Raw genomic sequence first — 26,680 nt, 5'->3', positions numbered from 1 at the left:
GTACTGTAGATATGAATTTCCAAATTGAACGACAGCCAATCAGAGAAAATGGTAATCAGAATGTTTACAATTTTAATAGCCATGAAGAATGAATTGGAACCACAAACAATATTACATGACAGTGTTGGCGTTACGGGGGGCGCAGGGGCATTTTACTCCCAGAAAATGTTCTCTCCCCCCCACCCACTCACACCATAGAAAAGAAGGAAAACCACAATTTTTGAAAAAAATATGTATTTTCTACATATTAGAGTGCAGCTTAACTCAGTTGGCTAATCTGGTAGTCACTATGTGTGCGCTGAACCGTAGAGATCTCTAGGTCCCCGGTTCAATTCCCATTGCTGCCTATCCTTGTGTTTCAGCTGGAGGGCTGAAATAAAAGTTACAAATAGCGCACCGTCTTTCGGATGAAACATTTAAGCTGTTGGTCCCGGGTGCATCTATGGACCATGTGTACGTTAAAGAACGCAGTACACTCTTCGGAAAAGAGTAGGGGATTTTCTTCCAGTGTACTACACAATCACCACCAGAAGGAACCCACTAAAAATAAGTCAGACTTCTTCTAGACTTTTGTGGGCAATCCTTGGTGTTTACACCAAATAAACCCAATTCAATCCAATCTATATATAAAATTGAAATAATCCTCTGAAAACATATTTTTTCCTCATATTTTTCGGGGGCTCCGCCCCTGCACCACTTTTTAAGAATTTTAATCGACACCCGACAAAGCCAACTTTGCTCTTGCCAGCGACCTTGCCCCCAAAAATTGTACCTTGCCCTTCACTTTCCCCCCCCAACCAGAATTCAGACGCTGGCGCTGCCACTGCTACATGATAATTTTCAACTAACACTATATTGCTTGCCACTCACCTTACTATACTAACATTATGCCATTCACTGTCTGATATGAACTTATCTGATGAGATGACCCCTACAGAGGAATGACCTAGATTTATTCTGAAATAAATATTCAACAATAAATTAAATTGCTGAAGGTAAAAAAAAAACCTTACCATTTGTAAATTCAAATTGATCCATCTGGTTGATTGAAAACGAAATGAGCGGTTTTAGAGAGGCCAGTAAAAAATATATGCTTTATCATCATTAATGGGAATAATGAAATATTGAGCTCTTAGTCTCTGAAATATGATTTTATGCTTTACTGCATGAAAATACAAAGATACACATGAAACAGAAAATACTGTAAGGTGAGACTTTTTTATACCATGTTTAGCAAACTTGCTGCCTGCCAATTGTGATGATTTTAAATAAAAATAAAATTATATTTTTGGCAAATTAGCGCACATACCGCCACCATGGAAAAATGGAAATGTCAGAAAAAACCAATCATTTTTTTTTATTTATTTTTTTTTATTTTCTTCTCTGAATGTTTTTGGTACAACTATTTGCTATTAACAGGAGAACAATTTTTTTGTGCCTTCCTCTGATCTTTCTAAAAATAAGGTAAAAAAAAAAAAGTCTTGACTAAAGGCTGACTCAGCCACAGCCTGTCACGATTTGTTGTTGCGCTGGGTCTGTGTGAGTTATAATCGATGACATAACAGGTCTGCGTTGGGATAGTCGCATCGTAGAATATCAAACCTATCTGATAAATAAATCGCGTTGGGCTGCGTCGTACGACGCGGTCCGAGTTGGCCATAACATGCCACTAAAACTCTGTTTTCTTTGACTATATCACACCAATATATGGGAAAATCACAGATATCTGCCACATAAATCTTTATATAGTCTGGCCATAGCTTTTCCATAAACCATGTTTCAATATACTGTGCTACAAAGGAATGGCATTACTATTACAGTAGTTGAGAAAATGTGTTGTTTTGCAGAATATGGTCACATGACCCTGAGATTAGGTAGCAAGAATCTTGTGTCCACCAATCTGAAGCAATTAATATGTTTACAACTGCGCTTTACTTCTAGAAAAGGGTTCTCAACTATATTTATAACAGTGACCAAATTTGTAGATTATAAATAAACTTTAAATAAACGATCATGTCCATAGCTAGGATGTTTGGGGGAGCGGGAGGGGGGGGGTGGCCACTCAAACATAAAAACAATTTTGTAATGTACATGCAGTATGAAATGATGCAATAATGCTAGTCTTAAATACAACTATGTTAGATTTGCTTTAGTGCTATGGATAACATGCACTCATGGGCCCAAAATTGGCTGCAGGCCACTAGTTGAAAACCAATTGTTCTACTGAAAATAATAAATATAATAGGAAACTACAGTATAATTGACAGCACGGTTCTGGGAAGTGAAAGAGGCAAGATTTCTTTGGTTTCTAATTCCAACATATGCAATGTTTCACTTTTAAAGAAACAAAGAACAATGGGATTCAAACTACAGATCTAACATTAAGACTACATTTTAAAAATTTAATGAGATATCGAGACAATCAATGTTAGGTTATGTCCCTGGAGTTGACTGGGATTCAGTAACTAAATAAGGGGTACCGGGGGTCATAGTAGCACTCATATCTTGACTATGGGCTTCGAATATAATACAATTAAAAATATGCATAAATAATCTCAAATAATTAATATAACAAATGTAAGTAAACAATATACCCAAGTTTCAGTCGGCCATTTTCAATCCCAAGGCCTAAGTAGTCAGAGCCGCCAGACGTAATTGGCTGACCATTCCAGAGAATCAGTCCATCATTGGCCGATGTTTTGAAGCTGACCAACAAGGATGTGCTTGTTTGGCTGCTCTGGCTGTGATTGGTTTGGAAGAACAGAAAGCCATTTCCATCCAGCTGAGCTGTTTCAACATTCAAAGCTGCAAGATTTGAAGGTTGACATAATGGGAACACAACCTATTAATTAATTTCGTACAAAATCTACTATAAATAGAACACGTTACTGACATCGCTAGACCATGTGACAGTCTCTTTGTTACTAAGCAACACTAACGCAAGCTGTCAATATGGCTGAAATGCTTCATACAACTAAGTTACAGTTTCATTTCATTTTTATTTTCAATTTCATATTCATTTTCCAAAAATAACACACAGACAACAAACAATAAGTATAAAATTAACCACTGGTATTGGCAAATAGGCATATTTCTAACACAAATGTATATCTGTATCTATGCCTTAATTGTTCAATTTATGAACAAATAAATATAAATCAGATAACTGACATTTAGTGAGTTTTCAGGTTTATAAGTTTTTAATCACAAATAATTATATTCTGATTGCAAAGCTCAACTAGCAAAATACTGTACTTATCTCAAGTTACTAATTTGTTACCTCTATCTATTAATTTATTTATTTCTAATATGATAATAATGGTAATTTATTCTAATTTTATTAACTGTTGAAAATTATTAACTTCAAATCAGGATTTTAAAATATTTAATCCATTTTAGTTAAGTCACTTTTGGTTTTGTTTTAGTAGAAGATTAATGTTTCAATTTTTTTGCATCTATTTGATGAGGAATAAGAGAAGTTTTCTGCTTACACCTATTCCTTGTTCCTGGCACTGAAGAAATGTACTTTTCTTTGCCAAATAATAATTATTATAAGTCAATCGTGATATCATCACTGCAACTCCCAATGTTATTTGCCTATCATCCACAGTCCAACAATTTTTCAATTAGTGGATCTTGGCTTGACCTTTTTTAGGTTCATGTGCAAAAAAAAAAAAATTCCTAATTTTTTGGTCACCGCTAAGACATTTCACACAGCGATGAAAATTGAATTGTAATTGAAAATTTACCTGAAGTTAGTTACTTCAAATTCAGTATGAACAATTAAGGAATTCATTGAATCAATGGACCCTCATAAACTAAACAAACTGAACGTTAATAGGAATATTCTAGAGTTATTTTAAAGACTCAAAGAAAGAAATTAGGTGTAGGCCTACGGCCAGAGTAGGCAGGAAGCCTGCGAGGCCAACTCCCTTAGGTTGTAGCCTAGCCTAGTTATGAATCATCGCACGATTTTACCTGTCGGCACCGACCGACTGTATTCTCTCTCAAATTCTTAAGAAATGTTTATTTCTTTGACGAATGTCCATCAAAATAGCATTTACAAACAAATTTTTCAAACACAATACAATAGGCCTAGTTATTCATTGTATCCGTCTGTGCAATGTCGTTAGCTCTGTGACTGAGTTAACGCATACGCATGTTGCACAAATATCAGCATACACACAGCTAAATGTAAACACGCACACAGATACTACTACTGATTATATCACTATAGCAACCGATGACTGCTACAACAGTTGGTTATCAAAACTAACAAAAAAAGACGGTGATAGACTTATAACGCAATTAGTAGAGCATATCGTACACTAACGGAAAATTATTATACTTATGTTAGATTAAATGCATCCAAAAATTTCCTTGCAGGCCCTCAGGAAATATTTTCAAGCATTGAATATAACCTTCATATAATAATTTTCCTATGGTGTACTATGCGGAGCTCTACTAAGCTTATTATTACAAATTAAAAAACGCTATAAAACTGTAGCTTAGCTGTAGAGGAACTTGGCTGTAACATTGCTCAGTAACAAAGTGTATTATTGTGATGTAGCGATGTACTTAATGGATTATTTTTGACATGGTCTACCTCACTGTTAATTCTTTTTATGGACATGCAAGTGGTTTGCTAACCACAGTCATAATAGAGTCAGCTTAATTCCTGACATATATAACAATGTATTTCATATACTTCTACAATCACTCTAATCACTCTTAATCATTATATTACTAGAAAGCAAAGTACAGGCTATATTTGGTCTACGTTATCATAAATAATGACTACATTTATGGAGATGAAATGAACAAGGAATTAAAAAGGGAATTCCCCTTTTAAACAAGAATGCACTTTTGAATAACTATTATATTCACTGTTTGAAGGCTATTCTTTATGATGTTCTCAGCAAGCTTACGATTCAATGTGTTGTTTACTTTCTAATAATAAGCTCTATTTCAGACTGTAATAAAGTTGGCTATGGGCCATTCTTATATAAATTTGTCCTAGTGCAAAATAAACAAGTATCTTGTATATACTACTTATTTATAAATAAACTTATATGATATTAAGATATAAATCAATTATAAGATAGTTTTAGTTGCAGAGACTATGTATGTGTGTGTGTGTGTGTGAGGCAGCAGTTTCCCCATGCCACAAAAGATAATAATAATGAGGTTCTAAAAGTACAAGTTATAACAAACTCATGATCACACAGAATAAAAAGGCTATTGGCTGGGAATTTGCAGCTTTAAGTTTTGGTGATGTGCACCAGCGGCCTGGTCATATGTAGCAGAAGATGAGAAAGGAATCTGCTTACCTATTTCACAAGTTGTCCCAGTCCATCCCAACTGACACGCACATGTATATGACCCTTGGATATGGTCCGGGAAACACAATCCTCCATTTTGACAAGGAGTATTGTAGCAAAATATGGATTCGCTGCACGTTTCACCTGTGTAAGGCTGAGGAAAGAGGTATGAGAAAGATTAAGAGATGCCTCAGCACAGCCAGTATGCAGACAATGTATGTCCATATTTCTCAAGTACAGGAAAGGGAAAAAACACAGTCCCATCAAACTTACACAAGGATTATGATTAGGTCAGTGTTCAAGGGTCACATTAATGTGGATTTCTACTGGCCCTAAAAATTCTTTGTACAGTTTCAATGTGCTTCAAACTTTATGTACAGATGTTGTTTTTATTGTTCTATGGTTTTATTAATGAAACATTGCCGTGACCAGATCCTAACTAGATGTTTACAATATTAGAATTCTGTTGTCAAATCAAGCAAAATTAATAAATTCTTAATAGTATATTCTTAATTTGTCTTATGATTATACGAGGCCAAAATGGTTATATTAACTCAACAAGGTAATGATATGATGACACGTACGTACATAGCTGTTTTAATGCAGTGCGTTTAAGGAACAAAGGAATGAAGATAGCCATCTACTGAAGCACCACATGTGAAGTCATTAAGTGCACTAATGAGATACTTGATGCAACAAGGTTGTGACTAAAATTGCTCACAATTAGTGAAATGTTAATTAGATCTGTTAATGTATCATCTTAGTCTCTGTGCTGTTTTGTAATTTATTGTATGTTTATTTGGTCAGGGGGTTTAGAGGATACCCACATCTTGTGTTGGGCTCTCAGGCAATGGTGTCCTCTTGGCACCCCTCTGGCCACTCTCTGATTTGTGATTTTTGTGCCAATAAATAAATAAAAAGAAATAAATAAAAATAATAAAAACAAATAAATAAATAAATACAAATAAACAATTACAAATAAATAAATATAAAAAATATAAATAAATATAAATAAATAAATAATATAAATGAATAAATAATAAATAAATAATATAAATGAATAAATAAATAAATAAATAAATAAATAAAAATAAATACATATAAATAAATAGAATTTGTTCAATATCTAAAAGTACAATCATGTATGGTCATAAAGATATTATCTTAATAATAAATGAAATAGACTTGACATGCAATTACAACAACATGTGATGCATTAAACATGATGACAAGGTTAAGAAAAGTAAAAATCTTTGGAAATATCATGAAATTGTCATCAATGCTATTATGAGAAGGCATTTACATTTACTTTCATTTGCATTAGGTAAACAAATCCAATACTTATGTACACTTAATGATCATTACAATTCCGGAAAGAGAAATAAAATTGTAAATTCAGATTGCTATTGTCATTACCACTATGATGTACACATAAATGCACTTAAGTAGAAACAACAGCCAAGAGCTCCTACTAATTCTTTCCAAATAAATCCCCAAAAAATAATTTGTGTATGTATGCTTGTCTGCAATATTATCTCAAAAGATGATGCGTGCGTGTGTAAGAGAATCACCAAAACACGAAGATACCGAGACACAAAAAATTCTACTCACATATGAACAGAGACACTGGAATTCCCAGGGGGAGTTACCAAACCCCGGTTGGCACAGTCCATTATTCTTGCAGACATTATAACCACAACCTGTGCCATCACAGTCGTCAATATTCCTGCCATTTGTAGCATCTAGGAAACAAAGTAATCAAACAATTGTACTTCAATTATGCATTTTCAATGAACAATGAGTCATAGAATCAATTCTTATTACTGTCAATTAGCATATGATTTGCATAATGATTCTGTGTGATTATTGACAATTATTGGCTTGACAACATGCAGTAAATTCTTTCAGTAATTTTATTAAATTTCCAAACAGTGTGTAAAAAAAATCAAATAAGTTAGGACCTAATTATAATTTTATTGTTGTTGGTGGTGTTTTGTATTAATCTTGAATTTGTGTGATATACCAACTGATTTTCCGAAAGCACAAAAATAAAGAATCTTGAACCTAATAGAATGATGATAATTATCATGTACATCTTTTGGTTTGGGTACACTAAATTTCATTAAGACAGAATTTACTTTTAAAACATTCTGACAACTTATGTTTTATTATTCTTGGCATATCTTTATCAAGAAATATATAAAATACAAAAAGCTAACAAAAATACATTAGCAGCAAAAGGTGAAGTACCATACTTTTATTTACAAGTGAACCTAAATATAAAGCTTCAAAAAATTTAAAAAGACAAAAAACATGCACCACACACTTATGTTCCAACTTCAATGGATTTAACTAGTACTGTAAGAGTAGTGGCATTGCAACTCCAGTACTATAAACTCATTTGACCTTCCCCCAGCTACCACCCTCATTTCCTATTGCCTCCATTCCGTCCCATATCAATAATCTTATATCAAGATTGTATAATACACAAGTCATAATATTGTGGTAGGGATAGCAGCCAGGCCCAGTAGCAGCAGTTGCTGGCCATTGCTTTGTCTCTATCTACCTTTATTTGCTTCCAGGGTCCATTTATAAGTCAGTGGTGACATCTTCACTTTCATTGGCACTCAATTTTCCCATTCACAGAATGATCACTAATTTGATATAGTGCCTACAATTTTGTGTGTCTCGTGTGCAAAAGCTCAAAGCTGGGGTGATTTTACTACAGTACACGATGAAATATTTTGTTGCTAGGCCAAGCTATGAATGGACGCACACAGCGAACCTACCAAATTTCGCTCTACAGCGCTGGTAAACACTAATGGAGCCTAGACCATCCTATGCAAAGCCTAGACAAGCATAATGGTAATGAGATAACAAGGTGTTTGACTTAAAAAAGAACAGAAAAAATAAGGCAATTCTGAAATAATTCATAATACATTTTAATCTATTAAACAAATGTCTACCAGGAGATTGGGCGTACTTAATAACCCATAATATACTTCACTAACCACAATCAATTTATTAATTGTCTTTGTATAGTGAAGAGCTGTGTGAGAAAAAAGGTAATGGATGTCACAAATGACTTACAAAGCAACTACAGGTATAATCAAGTAATTTTGTGCACTATAGGGAAAAAAAAGGTGCCAATATTTCCCGGCAAAAATTGTCTGCAGCACTGCAAGCTTCAGGCAATTTTTTCAGGAAATATTGGCTCCTTGGGTTTCTATTTCCTATTGTGTACTTAAAACCTGACTCTAATTGCTTATTACGATTTTGTTGACAATACATATAATTTTATGCGCATACATTGCAGCATGAATGCTCTTGAGAGTGCGAAGTAGGTACCGCATTGTATTTTCTAAACATTTTTCAATATGTATCCAATAAACAAATCAAATTGGAAAAGGGCGCTCTCTCTTGGTGCCACAATTGCTGGGGACCTTCAGTGGTATTTAGAGTAGATTACGATGAAAATTAAAATACTGTACGTCCTATCATTCCAATATTTACATTTGTGGCAGATGATATGCAAGAATCCCCCACCAGAGATCCCCAGCAAAGATCTTCTAAACACAAGAACGTTCTCCGCGATTTCCGCAACGCTTCTATTTGTTACGCGTAAATCGCAGAGAACGCTATGTTGTGTTTAAAGATCTTTGATCTCCAGCTATAGCGTCTGAAGAGGGATAATGATCACAGTGAATGAACCGGTTTGTATATCCCAGGCACTCACTCAGCCCTGGCTGACGAATCTAACTCAGCCCCCTGTGCACCCTGTGAGTGCTAGTCAATGCAGCGACGCTGATTCTTGGGGGGAGTATGGATGGATCCTCATTCACAGAACAACTATATATCTCGTAAAAATATAACAATGCTAGGTTCTCCAAACTTGAAGGGCCATAAACGGTGGTCAACCATGAGAATTATAAACTTTACACAAGATTGTATGTCTGGAAAGAGCTATGTGTAGTGGACTTGAATGCCTGGTAGTGGTACAGGCATTTATAATGCATCTTTTGCTTGAGGTTATAAAGCTCACGCCAAGTTTCTTTGCTCAGGGAAAAACTTTAGGCAGCGTAATGCAGCATTAAATGCCCATGGAAATCACGAAGCACCCCAACTATATTGTCCAAACAATTAACAAGGAAAGCACAACACAGACAACAGACACACAGTCAATAAAAACGAGTACTAGGCTAACAAGCTGATGTTGAGTGCACGTTTTAAGACATTATGGTTCTGAAATGTCCCCAAGTTCATTTGAGAGATTATTCCAGAGTCTAGCAGCATGACAAGGAAAAGAAAAACTTCTGATTATTATGATGTGCAACAGTTAACTGTACAGAAGAAGCAAATCTTGTGGAATGTGGGGCTTTCATAAGGCACCATCAACTCTAAGCATATTGAAAAGTCTGCTCTTCTCCATCTAAGGTAAGTATATTGTAGAAGAAAGTTAAAAAGCAAGGTATGTACAGTATAACCCACCTGATTGTGACAACACCAACATTAAACCGTTCACAATGACCTGTCGTATACAACCTGTGAACCCAGTTGCACTGTTTTCAACCGCTAACCTTTTGACATCACTTAACTGAGGTGCACCGCCAACATAGAAATCAGTTGCAAGGTCCAAACCAACAAGGGCAGTAGAAGCTCGGACACGAAGCTCCTGGTTCTTGAATATCAAGAAGCCATTTTGATCCGTGCGTCCAGCTTGCACGCTGTACCACTGGTTGTCATTTACGTCGACCTGTTGTTGACTTCTTAGTATTGCAGGAACACCAACACCATCTAAGTAGTAAACATGTAGTGTAAAGAGAAAAAAGTAAGTTATTATGTAATTTAGAAACCATTTTTTAATCTTTTATTCAGCTTTTTATTCAGCTTTAGGTGCTTGGGCCAAGGGTATGTCAAACAGTGAACTTATAATCACTCTTATTTATTACATAGATGTGTTAGAATTTAAATATGTAACAGTGATAAATAATAACTGTCTTCTCATTACTGTTGATTAATATATTATCATCTCATTATTCCTTTAACGAAATTGTTACAAAATTTTAGGCAGTTGTTAAACAATGGTCCACGATCAGTTTAACAGAGGATCCCTATTGGGGTGTATATGCTCTGTGTATATGATCATAGTGCATGTTAATTAATCTAATACTGTACATATAAACCTTATTGATTAATAGCACCATCATATAGTAATTAGCATGAAAGTTCAAAGATAAATAAAACTTCCTTGTATACTAAAAGTAAAGACTTAATTGTTTGGTCACTATTGTGTTGGTGAGGTAAATTGAGAAATGCATGTATATGTAATCGGAAGTAGCTGTGATTAGTTGTTTAATAATAACTGACAACAAAAAATAACAGATAACAGAAATGGATTGGACATACACTCAGAGGAGATGGTCTTCTGAAAGATATAATTGAACGAAGAATAGAAGGAAAGTGACCTCGAGAAGGAAGAAAGAAAATAATGTTGTTAGATGACCTGAAGGAAACAAATGAAAGCTAGGCCATCATGAGACGGAAATCATATTAAAGAGACAATTGGAGGAATTAACTGCAGTGAGCCTGCCAGTAGGCAGACAACAAATGATGATGATGATGATGATGATGATGATGATGATCATGATGAATAACAGACAAACAATAGAAAAGCAGCACCCTGGACTAAGTTAATAAATGAAACATATTTCACTAGCTTCATCAGGTGAGTGAACGGAACATAGAATGTATTTTGAATAAATTTGGTCAACCATTTTAAAACAAGTGGAGGATTACTTTATGCTTCAATTACCTTTGAAGCAATGTGAAACATGTTAAAGAAGCTGTCACATCATTAATGCAGTGGGAGAAACAGGAATTCGAAATAGAGGAGACCTAGGGAGGGAGCAGGGAATAATCACCTAAACGCAGGAGACATGCAAACTGGTTACTTACCAAGAACATATCTGAATTCAACGTATCCATTAGACAATGAGATTGATATAAAATCTCCTGACTGACTTGTGTCGTGCTGAGCTGCATAGAACAGAAGGCCATTATCATCTTCTGGTTTGAACTGGATTGTGATGTTTGTAACTCGACTGATATCAACAGTGTGAGAAAATGCCATGAAGGAGTTGGACTGGAATTTTGCATCACTGATGGTAAGATCTAAAAAACAAGAGCACTATGAACTTCAATAGGCGCATAAATAATATTGCTGGAACATTGAGCGTAATGATGTCATCTTAAATTAACTGCGCATATCTGAACATTGTCCTAAAAATGGTTTGTGGTCGATTCTACATTCAGGCCAAAATGATGACTGTACTGTATTAAACATTGGTGCGTCAGTCTTTGCGTTTGTGACATCTCCGTACGCGTAGTAAAACATTGATTTACAGTAGAACGTAGAACACATGCGACGACAGTCACGGATGAGTATATTCATTCTACGTTCTAGTTATACGCCCTCAACTGAAAGCTACCTATTCTTTACATAGACCCTCAAATTGTCTGGATGTGAATTTAAGGATTTTTATAGTAAAAGTCTTTGAATCATCAAAAAATTAAATGTTTCTATCTGTATCTCAACTTCCTATTTTAAGTGCCCCCCCCCCCACACCACTTAAGTTTAACAACAGAGAACGTATCTGTAACTTAAAGGATGTGAACATAAATTTATCATCAGAAACAAATAGAGTGTATTGGCATTTGGGGAAAAAAATTGGTCTGGTGCCAACACATTTCTTTCTCTATGCTGGTACTAAGCTAACTACACAGCAAAAACATTTGAAATAAAACAGATAATAATGTATATCATGACTAGGAGCAATAATAAGCACACGAAGGTTGCTACAAGATAAGGTGTGCCATCCCAAAACCAGCGTACTGTCGCTAAATGTTAAACTGAGTAATTAGTCACAAGAATGTGGAAGCATTGTATACTTTAGTACACAGAACTACTCATAACTTTGGCAATAGTAAGTCGATTCCAGTAAATAACTTATCATTTCAAAGCTTATAATGTGGAAAATATGAATATCTAAAAGTCATTTTCTTGCTTTGGTCACTAAAGCTCGTTCTGGCATGGTAAGCTCCATATACCATCATTATTATAACATACCTTGGTCGCAGAGTACACCAAATTTTCCAAGGTGACAGTTACATGTGTATCCAGTGTCCGACAGCGTACAATCAGATTCTGATGCACACATAGGAGGTGGGTCATGTTGAAGGTCACACGCATTGACCTGATCAGCACAATATTGACCTTTCCAACCATCAGTACAATTACACCTGAAGAGCAGAGCGAAATATTATTATAGTTAAGTATAATTATAATATATTATTAAATGTATTTTTCTTATATAATTCCAATAAATATTTCGAAATATAAATAGTATAATATTCAATATAACTATAAATGTTAAAAAATATATATTATTAAATTTATTTTTCATATATTATTCCAATAAATGTTTTTTTTAAAATTAAATATGAATATTATTATAGTTTTAATATAACTTTAAATGTTTAAAACATTATGTTATTAAATTGACTTTTCATATATAATTCCAATAAATATTTTTTGACTCACTGGAAGGTAGCACCAAGATCTATGCATGTTCCACCATTCTGGCAGTTAACCAGGTTACACTCGGACAGCCCACACTCGCCAACGTTCAAGCCAGCATCTACATGCCCAGTAGGACTACCAGGGGCAACGAACGTACCATACGTTCCTGACCTAATTTCCACATCGTAAAGACAACCTGCAATCGAATAGTTCATAGAATATTCACAAATTATCATAAACAGTACAAAAATATTCAGATTAAATAAATTTACAAGTTACTATTATATACAAGGAACATTATAAATTTAATAAAATTTCATTCAAGAGCAGGTTCAGTATGTAAAATCATCGATTGGTTGCATAATTTAAAAAAATTTAAAATCAGAAAAAAACAAAATCATACATTAAATTTGATATTGAATAACAGCACTTATCAGTGGTAATCAAAATGCTATTAGGCCTATCTTAAAAAATGGCATTGTCCAATCTGAACAAATAAAAAATATAACAATTTTTTAAAAATTAATTAACACACCTCTAAAACCATCTTGAAAGTTTACTGGTAGTAACTGGAGATCATAAACATCATAACCACCAACAAACAAATCTTTGAAAGAGTTGAGGCCAATAAGAGGTCCAAGCGTACTCCCTGTCACGTTAACTTGATCATCCACCTAGAAATAGTTATACATAGATATTTCAGTGAAGAAAACCAATAAATCGACCACTGATATCAAGAAAATCAGCTAACAAACAAATGTAGTTTAATTATATTAATGGTACTAGAATCTAATTTAAATCTATGGTATAATAAAGCGAGTTTGAGGAAAGTAAGTCTGACATTGTAGAATGGATGGATATCAAGGCCTCTTTCTAACTTCATATTATAACCAAAGACATAATTACAAATGCTCATGCAAAATATACTCAGTTCCCTAAGGGTACATTCCATAAATGTTGTAGCCTATAATGAGTGCATTTACATTCAAACCTTCTAGGCATTCTTGGAGAGACCACATGGATTGAATGTACTGCTGAAGGACAAACACAAATTTGAAGAAAATGTGTAGGGTTTGAACTTCTAACCTCATGTTTGAGGCCCCAAGTCAAATCCTCTGCACCTACACATTAACATAATATAAAGTGTATTAAATATATTTACAGCATAAATGCACTAAATTCTTGTGGTGGTAAATGTTCGTTTAAGTGGGTAAAAAAACAAATTCACTCCCTAAAGCCACATAATAAATTGACTGAACTTCTATCCAATATTTGGCAATTGTAGCTGCTGTTGGATATTAAAAAAATAACATTTCTGGTCCTCTTTCTGCACCTAAGGCATAGTTTTGGATTCTTAATCCATTGCAATAGCATTATTAAGATATCTCATTGGTAGGCAAGGCTTTCTCATAAGGCCAAAAAAAATACATTGTTTGTTTGCCCATATTTGCCCTTCTTTTTTTAAAAATGATAAATAGGGGTGGGTGGAAAAATTTTTTTTATAAAATTTATATATTTTTTTTAAATACTCATCAGATGGAATAAAAATAACCCACGGGGGCCTAGAATGGCAATATCTTACATCAGACAACAACTTCAGACTAATTTGTAGGGCATCTGGCAAAAAATAAAGATAAATTCACTCACATTTTTTTTAAATTTTTAAAGAAAAAAGCTAAAAATAAAACTTTTTTGAAGTTTCCTTTGTTTTTCCTCCCCTATTTTTTCAGTGAGTTAGGGGCGGGTGGAGGAGGGCAAACAAACATTTTTTTTGGCCTAATAAGATAAATTATTAATACCAAATTGTATTGACATAATCTCAATGATATTGATCTCATTGACAGAATATCTCAATGATGTAGGGACTATAGAACAATAGAGAGCTTTTGTTATATCGTTCAAGAACCAATCCGCAGAGAAAATTTCTCATTCCCGTTTACGTACTCGTACAAAAAATAGTGAGCTTTCGCTATCCCATACCGCAGATAACCAAACTCTTGGTTGTAGTATAGCCTGTTTCTACGGCCGAGGAATGCGCTTGGGCAGTGGGGGCATGACGGCTGATGTAATGGTACGGTATGGTTAAGGCCTAGCCTAGAATGAAATACATTGATTTGCTCAATGTTATAATCATTAAATATAGAATATAATTCTATTGAAATGTTGCAGATACATTCAATTTCTGATTCTAGATCCATCGCGCAGGATCCAGCAGCTGAATCACGGGTAATGTGTATGTGCTAAACTAAATTACGCCTAGACTGGTGACGTCATACACAAAAATATGCACTTTTCTTGGCGGATTGGTTCTTGAACGAGATAACGAAAGCTCTCTAATGGCAAAGGTTGATGTTACCTTGAGCCAACCCTGTTTCTGAAATCGTCCGATTCGCACGTGATGAGAACCACTTGAACTACTAATACGTGATGGACTCCTCAGTACTGCTGCTCCTGCAATGAGATAAAAAAATGATCATATTAACGCAAACACTTAAATATATTTTTCTGTTGAAAAGTCTGTGAAAAACCCTAATACCCTATTCAGACCACACTCTGTTGCGATCGGTTGCGATGTAATCGGTGGTAATCCAAAACTGATTACTCCCGATCACAATCAACGAACGCATTCAGACCAACACAAACAAACTTTACATTCTAGGACCAGGCCTCCGGTGGCTAGGCCTAAGTTGACTGACCTCAGCCAAACAGTGCCTGTGGAATTCGTTGTGATTCGTTGCAATCAGATTCCGTGGTAATCGGGAGTAATAAATATTGTAGTACCCAATCGCAACGGGTAACAATTGCGATATCGATTACATATCGACTACTATTGGTGAGCTTTCACACACGATTTTACTTTGTAATTGGGTGCGATTGGGTGCCGAAATTGCTACAACCGATCGCAATGCGATGCTAGTCTGAATGGGGTATTAATCACTTACAACCTGAATTGCTCAATCAATTGTAATTTAGCATGAATCTGAGGTACTTACCAGAGCCGAGATCAAACCTAAAGGTGACATATCCATCTTCCAGACCTAAGGCCAAGTAATCACTCCCATTTCTTCCCTCACCTTTACCAAACACACAAAAAAACAAAAACAACACTTTCAATTTCTTATAATCACGTCAGTCTCCCTGAAGAAGTAACTGAAATAGTAATGAAAGCTACAAAGTAAGTCAGCTTCATTCAAATTCCAATAACTGTACAGTACAACCAAATTTGAAATTATGATTATTGGAATAGTAAAGGAAAAAATTGACATCAACATTTAAGCATTGTTTCTCTAATTTTATTATAAAAAATCAAGATTCTTTATTTGTCCTGGAAATATTGTATAAAATGTAATACTAATTAATTCACCAACCATTTGGTATATTAAATACATAAAACTATTGTATGCCTATATATGGTCATGATGTGATGTCATCATCCTGACCATATTTAGGCATATCACATGTTTTGGTGAAATAAAATTTGATAGTGTGAACAGGCCTTTAGATATATATTTGTTACTGTTAGTGTAAAAGTGCAATGTGTGCTCACCTTTCTGTCCAGAAAACAACATCAGTGAACTCTGCAAGGCCTGGGAATCTGCTGGGACAAAATTGAGCTTGATCTCCAGTAGGAAATTCCAGTTTAAGACTCTAGCATATTGTGTGTAGGATGAGTAGCCGTATGAAAGTCCAGAATAGCTTGGCCTTGAAATTGATAATGCTGTAGAACAGAGGAATAAACAATTTGTATATTGAAGGATCAATAGCTGCCATTATCACTGAATATCGTAAAACCTCAAATAGAAGCCCATAGTGGGCTTAATCTCGAGAAGCCCATCTCGAATTGAAGCCAGCGCCCTCCCCCAATTTAGCTTGCAAAAGTAGCCTCAAAAAGAAGCCCATCTCGACAGTACAGTAGTTTAAGTGATTTAATGTTAGTTAATACACTCCATGACACAGACTGATGTTACAGTGGCCCTACTAATTTTTTTATAGTAGTAATTCCCAAACATTACAGCATTCATTTTGAAAAGAGGCCCCCCACCCCCTCTTTACTATGCAAAAGTAACCTAAAAAAAAGCCTATCTCGAAAAGAAGCCCATCTTGAAAAGAAGCCCATCCAAAGTTTGCCAAGAAAAACAAGCTCAAGGTTTCAATTCGAGGTTTTACGGTATCTAACTACCATACATATGTATTATTTTAATGAGAGTGGTCAATTGATTTAAAACTGATCATAATTAGCAACAATAACAAACTCAACTTTAAAGCATTCCATTGTAAAGTTTTCTTGTAACAACAGTTAAATAATAAATAATAATAAAGATAAATTCTGTGGTGTCCAGTGAGGGAATAAAATGAAAATCTATTGACATGATGCCTCTTTGGAGACTTAGTCAATTACCGATCCAGAGCATTTGAAAGATGATGAGCTATTGTATTGTAACAGATGTAAGGAAAGCAGCAATGGATCAGAAAGGATCCCCATGATTCGTCAGTTTGGTGGTTAAGATGCTTGCTTTCCAATCCCAGGGTCCTGGGTTCAATTTTTGTCAAGGAACAGGATTTTCTCTCATGACCAGAAAACTCAACTTCCTAATCCTCATAAAGACACTTTATTTTAGAGCCTCTAGTGTACATTTTGCCAAGCGACTGCAAATACAAATTATTAACACTTGCACAGCCTTGGCACTTGTGCCTACAAAAACTATAATAAAACTAAAATAAATGCTCAAAATCCAATTCTGTTTATGAAGCTCAGGGAGGTAGTAATTACTGTCCAGACTATCAAATTTTATTTGACAAAAACATGTGACATGCCTAAATATGGTCATGATGACATCACATCATGACCATATATAAGCCTTGGTTCTTCATAGGTGGCCTGCGGGCCAAATTTGACCCACAAAGCAAATTATTCTGGCCCGCGAGAACAAATTTAATTATAAAAAAATATATTTAAAAAAACTAGAATTAATAAATATTCGATGAATATTTTTCCAATAATGTGAAGGCTGTAGAAACACAAAAATGGGGCAATGTAAAGTAGGGGTGACTTCCACCTAGATCTAGAATTAAATCTGTTACCAACCAATCGACAAACGCCAAAAGATTGGCAGTCTTAGTTCAGCTAAATATGACATAGCAAATTAAAAATGAAAACTTTATCAGAGATTTGTTTTCATTATGAGTACACCCAAGATTTTACAGGCTAAATGTTTTTTAGGCTTTAAAGCCTCTGGTATTTGGTTGATATAGGATAGGTGAAATCACACAGGAAATACCAATTGTCTGCCAAACTATTAAGTTGAACAAACTATGTATGGCTGATAAAAAAAGAAAATACTGTTTTTGTCACGATTATGCCTGTAACTTCATGTTTGGTTTGAAAATACTCCTACAGGATTAATATTACCGGGGAGTTGTTGTTGTATGGTTGACATCCAAGCAGGTATCAATATTTGCAAGAAGCAAGGTCAATACGATAGGAAAAAAAACCTATTTCTACTCTGATAGGGGAAAGGAAGCCGAATTCAGGAAATGATACTTCACCCAGTTACACTTGCACAAGGAAAGGAAGTTCTATTACCAGTCACTGACAACATTAAACGTCCAGCGACCCTGAAAAATATTTTTGGAATGAAGTTATGCTTTATTTTTTCATTTCAAATCTGTTTAAGCCTGCTTATTATTAGGCCTATGCAACAATTTGAGAACTGCTTTGAATGCTGCACTTTAACACCTATCTTGCTAAGTATTTAAAACTGTCAGTTAAGAACAAACTCGATTTTCGCGAGAAAGTAGTAGTGCCAGTTGCAGAGGCAGATTCAAGTCAGAGAGAGCTCTCTCAAAGAAGAACTCAACATTTGTTAGGGAAAAAAAATCATATGAAACTTTTACAGTGATATGAGCATTCTAATTCATCATTTTGCAAAATATAATATCAATCTTATAGTGCAAAAAATTGTAATGAATTTAGTGTCCAAATATTGTGCTGTAGTACAATTAAAAATAGAATAGAATTTGAAAACTTCAAAAATCTGTGCGGCCAACAGGGGCAATAGGCCACAGCATCTCAGAATTTTACCTCAGGTCCATAAATTATAGCAAGATACAGTACTTGAAAAGATAGTATAATGCATACTCCAAGTATCGAAATGCACGCCATCATGTCGGGATTCAATATTTTAACATTAATTATATCATCATCAGGAATGAAAGTACTTGAAACTCGGGGAGATTTTCTTTGGCCCGTGACATCAAACCTAAAAATAATTTGGCCCTTCAAATGAATTAATTAAGAACCAGGGATATCATCACATCATGACTATATATGGGCATACAAGAGTTATTTGTCAAAAAAAAATTTGAAAATCTAGACAGAGCTTCAGTAAGGATCTTTACCATTTTCACAAAGTACACCTTGTCTGCCATACGGACAGAGACATACAAAACTTGCTTGTTCCCATCTAGAAACGCAGCTGGCGCCATACTGACACGGGCTGCCATTGCAGTAATCTATTCGCTGTTCGCAGAAATCACCGACATACTTTTCGGGACAGAGGCAAAACCAGTCAACTGAATTCTCGGGTCTGAAAATAGTTTTGATATCTAAAGATTAACACATATTGCAGGCCTAATATAATTTGAATTTGTTATAAATACATCAATCAAGCAATCTCAAAATTGATTTCCATCAAAATAAAAAAATAAAAAAACCAGATACAATACATATGTAGTTGTTGATAATCTGTACATAATGCACATTATATTCTAATGGTCATTACATATTGACCACCAAAACATGATTATCAGTACTGAGGAATTCTGACCATCAGAATACAATCAGTACATTCTTTAAATTCCCCATCAGAACACAATGATTAGTAAATTAAACCATGATTAGTACTTTCTGATAAATCATGATCATCAGAACATGAAAATCAGTATTCTGAGAAATTCCGATCTTCAGAATACGATCAGTACATTCTGATGAATTCCTGACCATCAGAACACAATGAATAGTAAATTCAACCATGATTAGTACGTTCTGATAAATCTTGACCATCAGAACATCAAATCAGTCATTTCTGATCAATTCTGAATGCAATGATGATCAGATTGTACCGCATGATAATACTATGCAGAAGAAAAAAATTATTAATTTCACAAGGTGCTACTTACATCATGCAAGTGCCACCGTTCTCACATGGTGCATACAAACAAGGGGCTACTTCGCATTCACCAACATTCTGCCCAGTGAGTGCATCTCCAAACACTGAATACTCAATGTCATTTATTTGAAGATGACGTATACACCCATTAAAATCAACCACTGGGCTTAAAGGCAATGCAGATTCTATAGCTGATGGTAAACCTCCAAGGTACAATGATCCCAAGTTGACTGCATGAAAGAATGTGTACACTGAATTTGTGATTGGTACTTGGTTGTCTATAGTAACAGCTGCTGAACAGATGCCTCCGAAGAATCCGATTGGTCGATTTAAACTAGTGGAAAAACAAAAGAATGGTACAAATTTGCTGCCCTTTTAATAATGTATGAGACAAAATGATATTGTTGGGGGGACAGGAGGAACCCTGTGTCAATTTTTTACCACCAGAAGTAATGATAGTAAGCAAATAATTTGTTATTTGTATAGTAGTGGAACATATGGCTAATATATCATGCAAGTTTATTAATGACCAATTTATTTGCTGTCAAACAGGTCAAATGGTTCAATCTTCCTCAAGCCCGAGGAAGTTTGAACCACCTACCAGAGTACAGTACATTGAACCACAATAGTAAAAACCATGAGGATTTCATATTTTTAATTATGCATTATTTATTACTTACTACAACATTTTTAAATGATGAATATAAATGGATAAACTAAACTAAATATTTACCTGATTAAAACCTGCACCAGTTCATTAGTATCAACAGATTGAGATGGCTCAACTTTCAGCAACATCCCTGGTCCACAAGTAAATTCATAAACCAGTCTACCACTCTCTATGTAAAGATGCATGAAATCACTAGTGGAGCTGGAAGGGTCAGATACGGCAAAAAACACAGTTCCACTCAAGGATGATGTTTTGAATGATACAAAGATCTCATTGGTCACTGACGTAGACAAGTCGAACTGGGCATGCTCAAGGTAACCATCACCATTGAATGATGGGAAATAAATATTCAATTCTGAAACAGATGAATTTGAATACACATATTGGTAATCTTTATAAAAGATTAAAAACAGAAAATTTTTAACAGCAATGCAACACTTTTAAACACGAACAGTATGTAATATATTTAGCAAATTCAAACAAACCAAAAATGCAATCAATTGATCATTTGTTAGGGCTACGTACAGACCTTAGAGATACGCCTCGCGTAACTAACGCCAGGTGTATGTCAACATTACTTGTGCTTCATTTAAAATGTGTAATCATGCACCTAATTTCCTGTTTATGTCTAGCTTTATTTTGATTGTCAAATCCTGACCAGGGTTCAATAACATTGATGCATGACTGTCATAACTCCGTGGTGTACATTAATCTAGGGGGTGTTGGTGGATTATCATATGCCAATGATTGCGTGTTAATACTGGCGTTCGCTATGTCACCCACAAGTTCATACGACTCGATTAACGTTACACAAATGTAACTTGTGGTTTCTCAGTCACATAAGAATTTTCCATGACAGCTTAATGCACTGTACAGAATATAGTAGTCCTAATATACTTTTATTATTACACAAATATTTGCATGCAAAGGCATGAAACAGTACAAATACATTTAAAATTAGCTTACCAATCTCACAGAATTGTCCAGTAAATCTAAAAGTGCATTGGCACTGGAATCCGGTGATGATTTCATCTGAAGTCAGATCTTCGCATGTTGCTTCATTCAAACATGTGATATCAGAACAACTCAAAATTGGTGTTGGAGATGAAGGTTTAATTGTGGTTGGAGCTGAGCTTGGCAGTAAAGTTGTCTCTTGCTCAGTTGTTGTCATCTTAGATGATGTTACCTCTGGTGTGGTTGCAAGTGGATGTTCAGTTGTCTCCGAAGAAGTGATATCAGGTGTGGTTGCAAGAGCTTGTTCAGTTGTCCCTACCGATGATGTCAGTCCTGGTGAAGTTGTAAGAGCTGATGAAGTTGTCATAGGAGATGGAGTGTCTTCTGGTGTGGTTACTATAACTGGTGAAGTTGTCCCTGAAGATGTTGTTGGTTCTGGTGAAGATGTAAGAGCTGGTTCAGTTGTCAATAAAGAAGTGGTTTCTGGTGTGGTTACTGGAGCTGGTGAAGTTGTCCCAGAAGATGATGTTGGTTCTGGTGAAGATGTAAGAGCTGGTTCAGTTGTCAATAAAGAAGTGGTTTCTGGTGTGGTTACTGGAGCTGGTTCAGTTGTCCCTGAAGATGATGTTTTAACTTGAGAAGTGGTCTCTGGTGTAGTTGTAAGAGCTGGTTCAGTTCTAACTTCAGAAGTGGCTTCAGGTGTAGTTTGAAAATCTGGTTCGGTAGCTTCTGATGTTTGATCTGGTGTGGGTGTAACAGCTGGGTCAGTAGTAAATGGAGGAGGTGCCTCTGAGGTGAGAGCTGAATCAGTTGTTGTTTCAGATACTGGTACAGTCGCTTGTTCAGTGGTTGGTTCTGGTGTAGTTGTACTTGATGGTGGAGTTATTGTTAAAGATGCAGTTGGCACTGGTGAAGTCATTATAGTTGGTTCCATTGATGATGACATGACAGTGGGTTGTGATGGTGTTGGCATTATTGAAAATGATACTGATGAAGATGAAACTGATGATGTTGATAACAAGACTGAAAAGTCTGTTGACATGGTAAGAGACATAGAGTGTGACAGAGATGTATCAAAAATAGATGAAGATGGAAACAATGTTTGCGAAATCTTGAATTCTTCAGTTGAAGAGGTGAGCATGAAAGAGGGTGTCGGCTGGATACTTATATCAGATGACTGCAGCATGCTGGTTTCAAGAATCACTAAAAAGTATTAAATAAAATAATTTGTCAGATTAAATGAGTATTTATTAGGCTACATATAAAATGTTATTGTTAAATCAAGAGGAATCTACGAGATTAAAATGTTGCTCCAGTGGGGACTAGAGGCCAAGCTTTATGCTATACTATCTAAATGCTCTAACCAATTGGGCCACCAATAGGAAACAACTGATTTATACTCTTTTCTATGCATTGAAGAGCAGTAGCTCTAGACACTATGTATAACATAGAACAACAGGATACACTCTCATTTCTGAAGAGATAATTTATAGTAAATCACAAAGAGAAAAACTCTTACAATAATGCTTTACTGTATTTAAATGGTTTCACTGCACTATTAGATTTCCACATCTTTGCCATTTACAATTTATATATTTATTTTAGTATTCCACCATCATCTTTTATTTCCTTCTAACCACAAGCCAGATATTATGCATTAAATTAATATAACATAACAGAAGAATCCGACAAATATCTTATTAATATCTTATAAATCAACCCCAATGGGACTCAAACCAAGGACTTTATGACAAATGCTTTGTGATAAATATAAATAATGTATCGGTAACGATTGATAAGTTTCCATTATTTTTATACATACATAATTATATACCACTACCACAAATCAATGTATATATTAGAAGACTCCCACCACAAAAGTTCTGAATGATACAGTAGATATTTGTGTAGAATATCCAAGGTTCCCAAACCACAATTACCAACAGTAGAAAAAAAACCCATAATTCAAAATAGGTATACCTTAATTGATAGCTAGCTAAAAATGATAATGTGTATAAAGTCATAAAGTACAGTAGCAGTACAATACACAAAAAAACATGACTGTGTATTTTGTATTGAGTACATATAGTAAATAATAGCAATACTACACATGCATTGTTTGTTTACTAGTTTAGTATAATTATTTGTCATGAATACTCATATAACATTGTTTACAAAGAGGATAACAGATAACATTATCATAAATATTCAAATCAGTAAACTAAACAAGCGTTAGTGAATGCCTACCTTTGCTGCTGACTACAGGTGTTTCTGTCATGCCAACTACAAACGTGCTCTGAGAAGAAGTAAGACTTGAGAATTGTGTCATTATATTTGTTATCCCCTGGGGTGAAATAGAGGGATTGATTAGACTTGTGTCTTTGGGTATGTCTATGCTTGTTGCTTCATATGGCAAGATGGTTGTTGTACTTATATTAACATATTCAGTTTTTAAGGATGGTGTCATTGTCTTTGTTAAAATTTGTAGAGAATATGTAGATGTCAATAATGAGGAACTCAGTTTAGATGTTTTGATACTTGGAATCTCACTTGTTGGAGTTGGTGTGATTGTCTGCAGTCCATCTGTTGCAGATTTTGTCATCGCAATACCTGACAATACCAATGTGGTAAGTCCAGTGTCTGTGGCAGATATAGTCCTTTGAGTTGGGTTAATTGTTGCCAATTTAAAAGACAAAAGCTCTGAAAAATCTGATATCTCAATCAAATCAGATGAGTCAAATGTTGATGAAAATTCTGTCATTTGTGATATTTCAGATGTTTCTATATTTGGAAACTCACTTGTTGGAGTAGGTGCAATTGTCTGCAATCTTTCTGTTGCAGATGTTGTCATTGCATTGTCTGACTCTACCAATGAGGTAAGTCCAGTGTCTGTGGCAGATAGAGTGCTCTGAGTTGGGTAAATTGTTGGCAATTTAACAGACAATATATCTGATAAAACTGAGCTCTCAATCAAATATGATGAGTCAAATGTTGATGAATATTCTGTCATTTGTGATATTTCAGATGCTAGTGATGAAAAAAATATTTCTTGTGATTGCATTTCGGATACAGGTAACATTAATGATGTGAATGGCAATGACACTGAAGCAAAGTTGGTGGTGAGAGGTGAACTGATCACATCCAGTGTCTGTGCAGATGTAACTGATGGTTCCTCTGACAGATATGATAGGCTCATTGACAGAGACAAGCTTTGTGTGGGTTCTGTGAATATTGCTGATGACACAACAGGTGCAAATGACAAAGTCTTTGTAATATTTGCTGCTGCAGAAGACATTTCCATAACTTGTGAAGTCTGCACTGAATGTGATGGCTGAAAAGCTGAGGAAATATCATGCAGGTTGGACATCAGTGTTAATGATGAACTCAATATACTGTTCATTGATATGACAGGTGGGTGTGACATTGAAGGTTCAAGACTTAAAGTTGATGTTAAAGATGGTATAGACGATAGCAACCTACTCTCTTCACCAAATGCCTCTGAAGAATATGAAGTCATCTCAAATGTGTCTGTCAAGAAGACACTGGTTGCATCTATTAAGGTCTGAATTACACTCTGAAATACTGATGACGATGACATGGACACAAATGAGCTGAAGTCCAATTCTGAAGAAGCTGATACTGATGAGGAATATTCTTGAAAGTTAGTTGAACTAGACATCTGGATGCCAGATACCAATGTGCTTGTTACAGCAACATACTGTGATGTCAGCGCAGTTGTTGAAGACACACTTTGGATGTCAGTTGCAACACTACTACTTAAGAAAGCTGCAGAAGTAAAAGTCTGCATAGCAGTGGACATTCCAGACTTTAATGGCAATGTGGACATTCTTTGTTCTTGTGAAGATGACAGGACATCAATGAAAGAGGTAAATGTTGGTGTCATGATAGCTGCCATAGCTGTGTCTGATAAAGTAGTTAGGAATGGGGATGGAATATTTGAAAATATTATTGATGATGATGATGTAGGTGATGACGATGCCAATGACAATATAGACAATGGCAATGATGGTAACAGTAATGATGATTGTTCGGTTGCCAATGCTGAGGACAAAAATGAATGTGTTTGATAAACTGATGGTGAAACTGTAAGTGTTGAAAACACCATTGAGTATGAAGTGAGATCAGAAGATATAAGTTCACTCATGCTACTAAATGTTGACATCTCTGAAGAAATAGAAACCAAATTATCGGAGGAAGAAATGAAGGAAAAGTGATGCGAGGTAGAAGAAGAAACCAACTGATGTGACCCATAGATAGAGGATGTTAACATGCTTATCACCGAAGGTACAAAAGCAGATGAGATAAGACTGATTGTTGGAATACCTGGTGTTGAAAGTACCACTTGGTCTGATGAAGATATAACCATTTTTGTGGTTGTTAGCACCGGTGTTATTGATGATGAGGAAAGTAGTAGGAATTCACAGTGGTCACCATCAAAACCATTCTGGCAAACACAATTATAGCTGATTCCAGATGGCATGGCGATTCCAATACATGTTCCGCCATTCAAGCAAGGAAAGCTCAAGCATGGATCCTCATCCTCACAGATTTCTCCGATGAAGCCAGCTGGACAAATGCACTGAAATCCCCCACGTGGCAGCTCCTGGCACAGTCCATTATTCAAGCAGGGGTTGTTAGCACATTCGTTAAAGTCGACCTCACAATGAGTGCCATTAAAGCCCGTAGTGCAGTTACAGCTATAACTGTTGACAAGGTCAACACACTTTGCATTATTCTGACATGGGGATGATTGACACTCATCAATGTTCATCTCACAATGTGTGCCTTGGTAACCAGGAAAACAGAAACAGGTGTACCCTTCACCTGGATCGTTTTGGAAACAGATTGCACCATTCAAACACGGGGTAGATTGACACTCATCTACATCGTCACCACATGAATCTCCTGTCCAAGCTGTTGGATAAAAGAAGTATTCAACTGCTTCAGTTATTAGTTCTTTTTAAAG

General features: G+C 35.3%; 1 protein-coding gene across 1 annotated transcript in view; it reads right to left on the bottom strand.

Moving 5' to 3' along the window:
• Window positions 1-26,680, bottom strand: part of LOC117104107 (protein eyes shut homolog) — a 51,069-nt gene that overhangs the window by 4,045 nt on the left and 20,344 nt on the right. Inside the window, exons 28-44 of the mRNA XM_033244769.1 lie at window positions 23,941-26,628; window positions 21,706-22,896; window positions 20,803-21,094; window positions 20,080-20,403; window positions 19,300-19,487; window positions 16,448-16,618; window positions 15,894-15,974; window positions 15,257-15,351; window positions 13,436-13,574; window positions 12,922-13,096; window positions 12,448-12,620; window positions 11,277-11,492; window positions 9,810-10,115; window positions 6,933-7,063; window positions 5,331-5,475; window positions 2,595-2,805; window positions 871-957 (exon numbers count right to left, since the gene is read on the bottom strand). Coding sequence (XP_033100660.1) covers window positions 871-957; window positions 2,595-2,805; window positions 5,331-5,475; window positions 6,933-7,063; window positions 9,810-10,115; window positions 11,277-11,492; window positions 12,448-12,620; window positions 12,922-13,096; window positions 13,436-13,574; window positions 15,257-15,351; window positions 15,894-15,974; window positions 16,448-16,618; window positions 19,300-19,487; window positions 20,080-20,403; window positions 20,803-21,094; window positions 21,706-22,896; window positions 23,941-26,628 — 6,613 coding nt within the window. The remainder of the gene's footprint in view (window positions 1-870; window positions 958-2,594; window positions 2,806-5,330; window positions 5,476-6,932; window positions 7,064-9,809; window positions 10,116-11,276; window positions 11,493-12,447; window positions 12,621-12,921; window positions 13,097-13,435; window positions 13,575-15,256; window positions 15,352-15,893; window positions 15,975-16,447; window positions 16,619-19,299; window positions 19,488-20,079; window positions 20,404-20,802; window positions 21,095-21,705; window positions 22,897-23,940; window positions 26,629-26,680) is intronic.

The sequence above is a fragment of the Anneissia japonica genome, unplaced genomic scaffold (assembly GCF_011630105.1).
Source record: "Anneissia japonica isolate Jap-2015-1 unplaced genomic scaffold, ASM1163010v1 scaffold2564_len425606_cov169, whole genome shotgun sequence".
Taxonomy (NCBI): domain Eukaryota; kingdom Metazoa; phylum Echinodermata; class Crinoidea; order Comatulida; family Comatulidae; genus Anneissia; species Anneissia japonica.
Note: the sequence above shows the minus strand (reverse complement) of the source record. Positions and strands in the feature narration are given on the sequence as shown.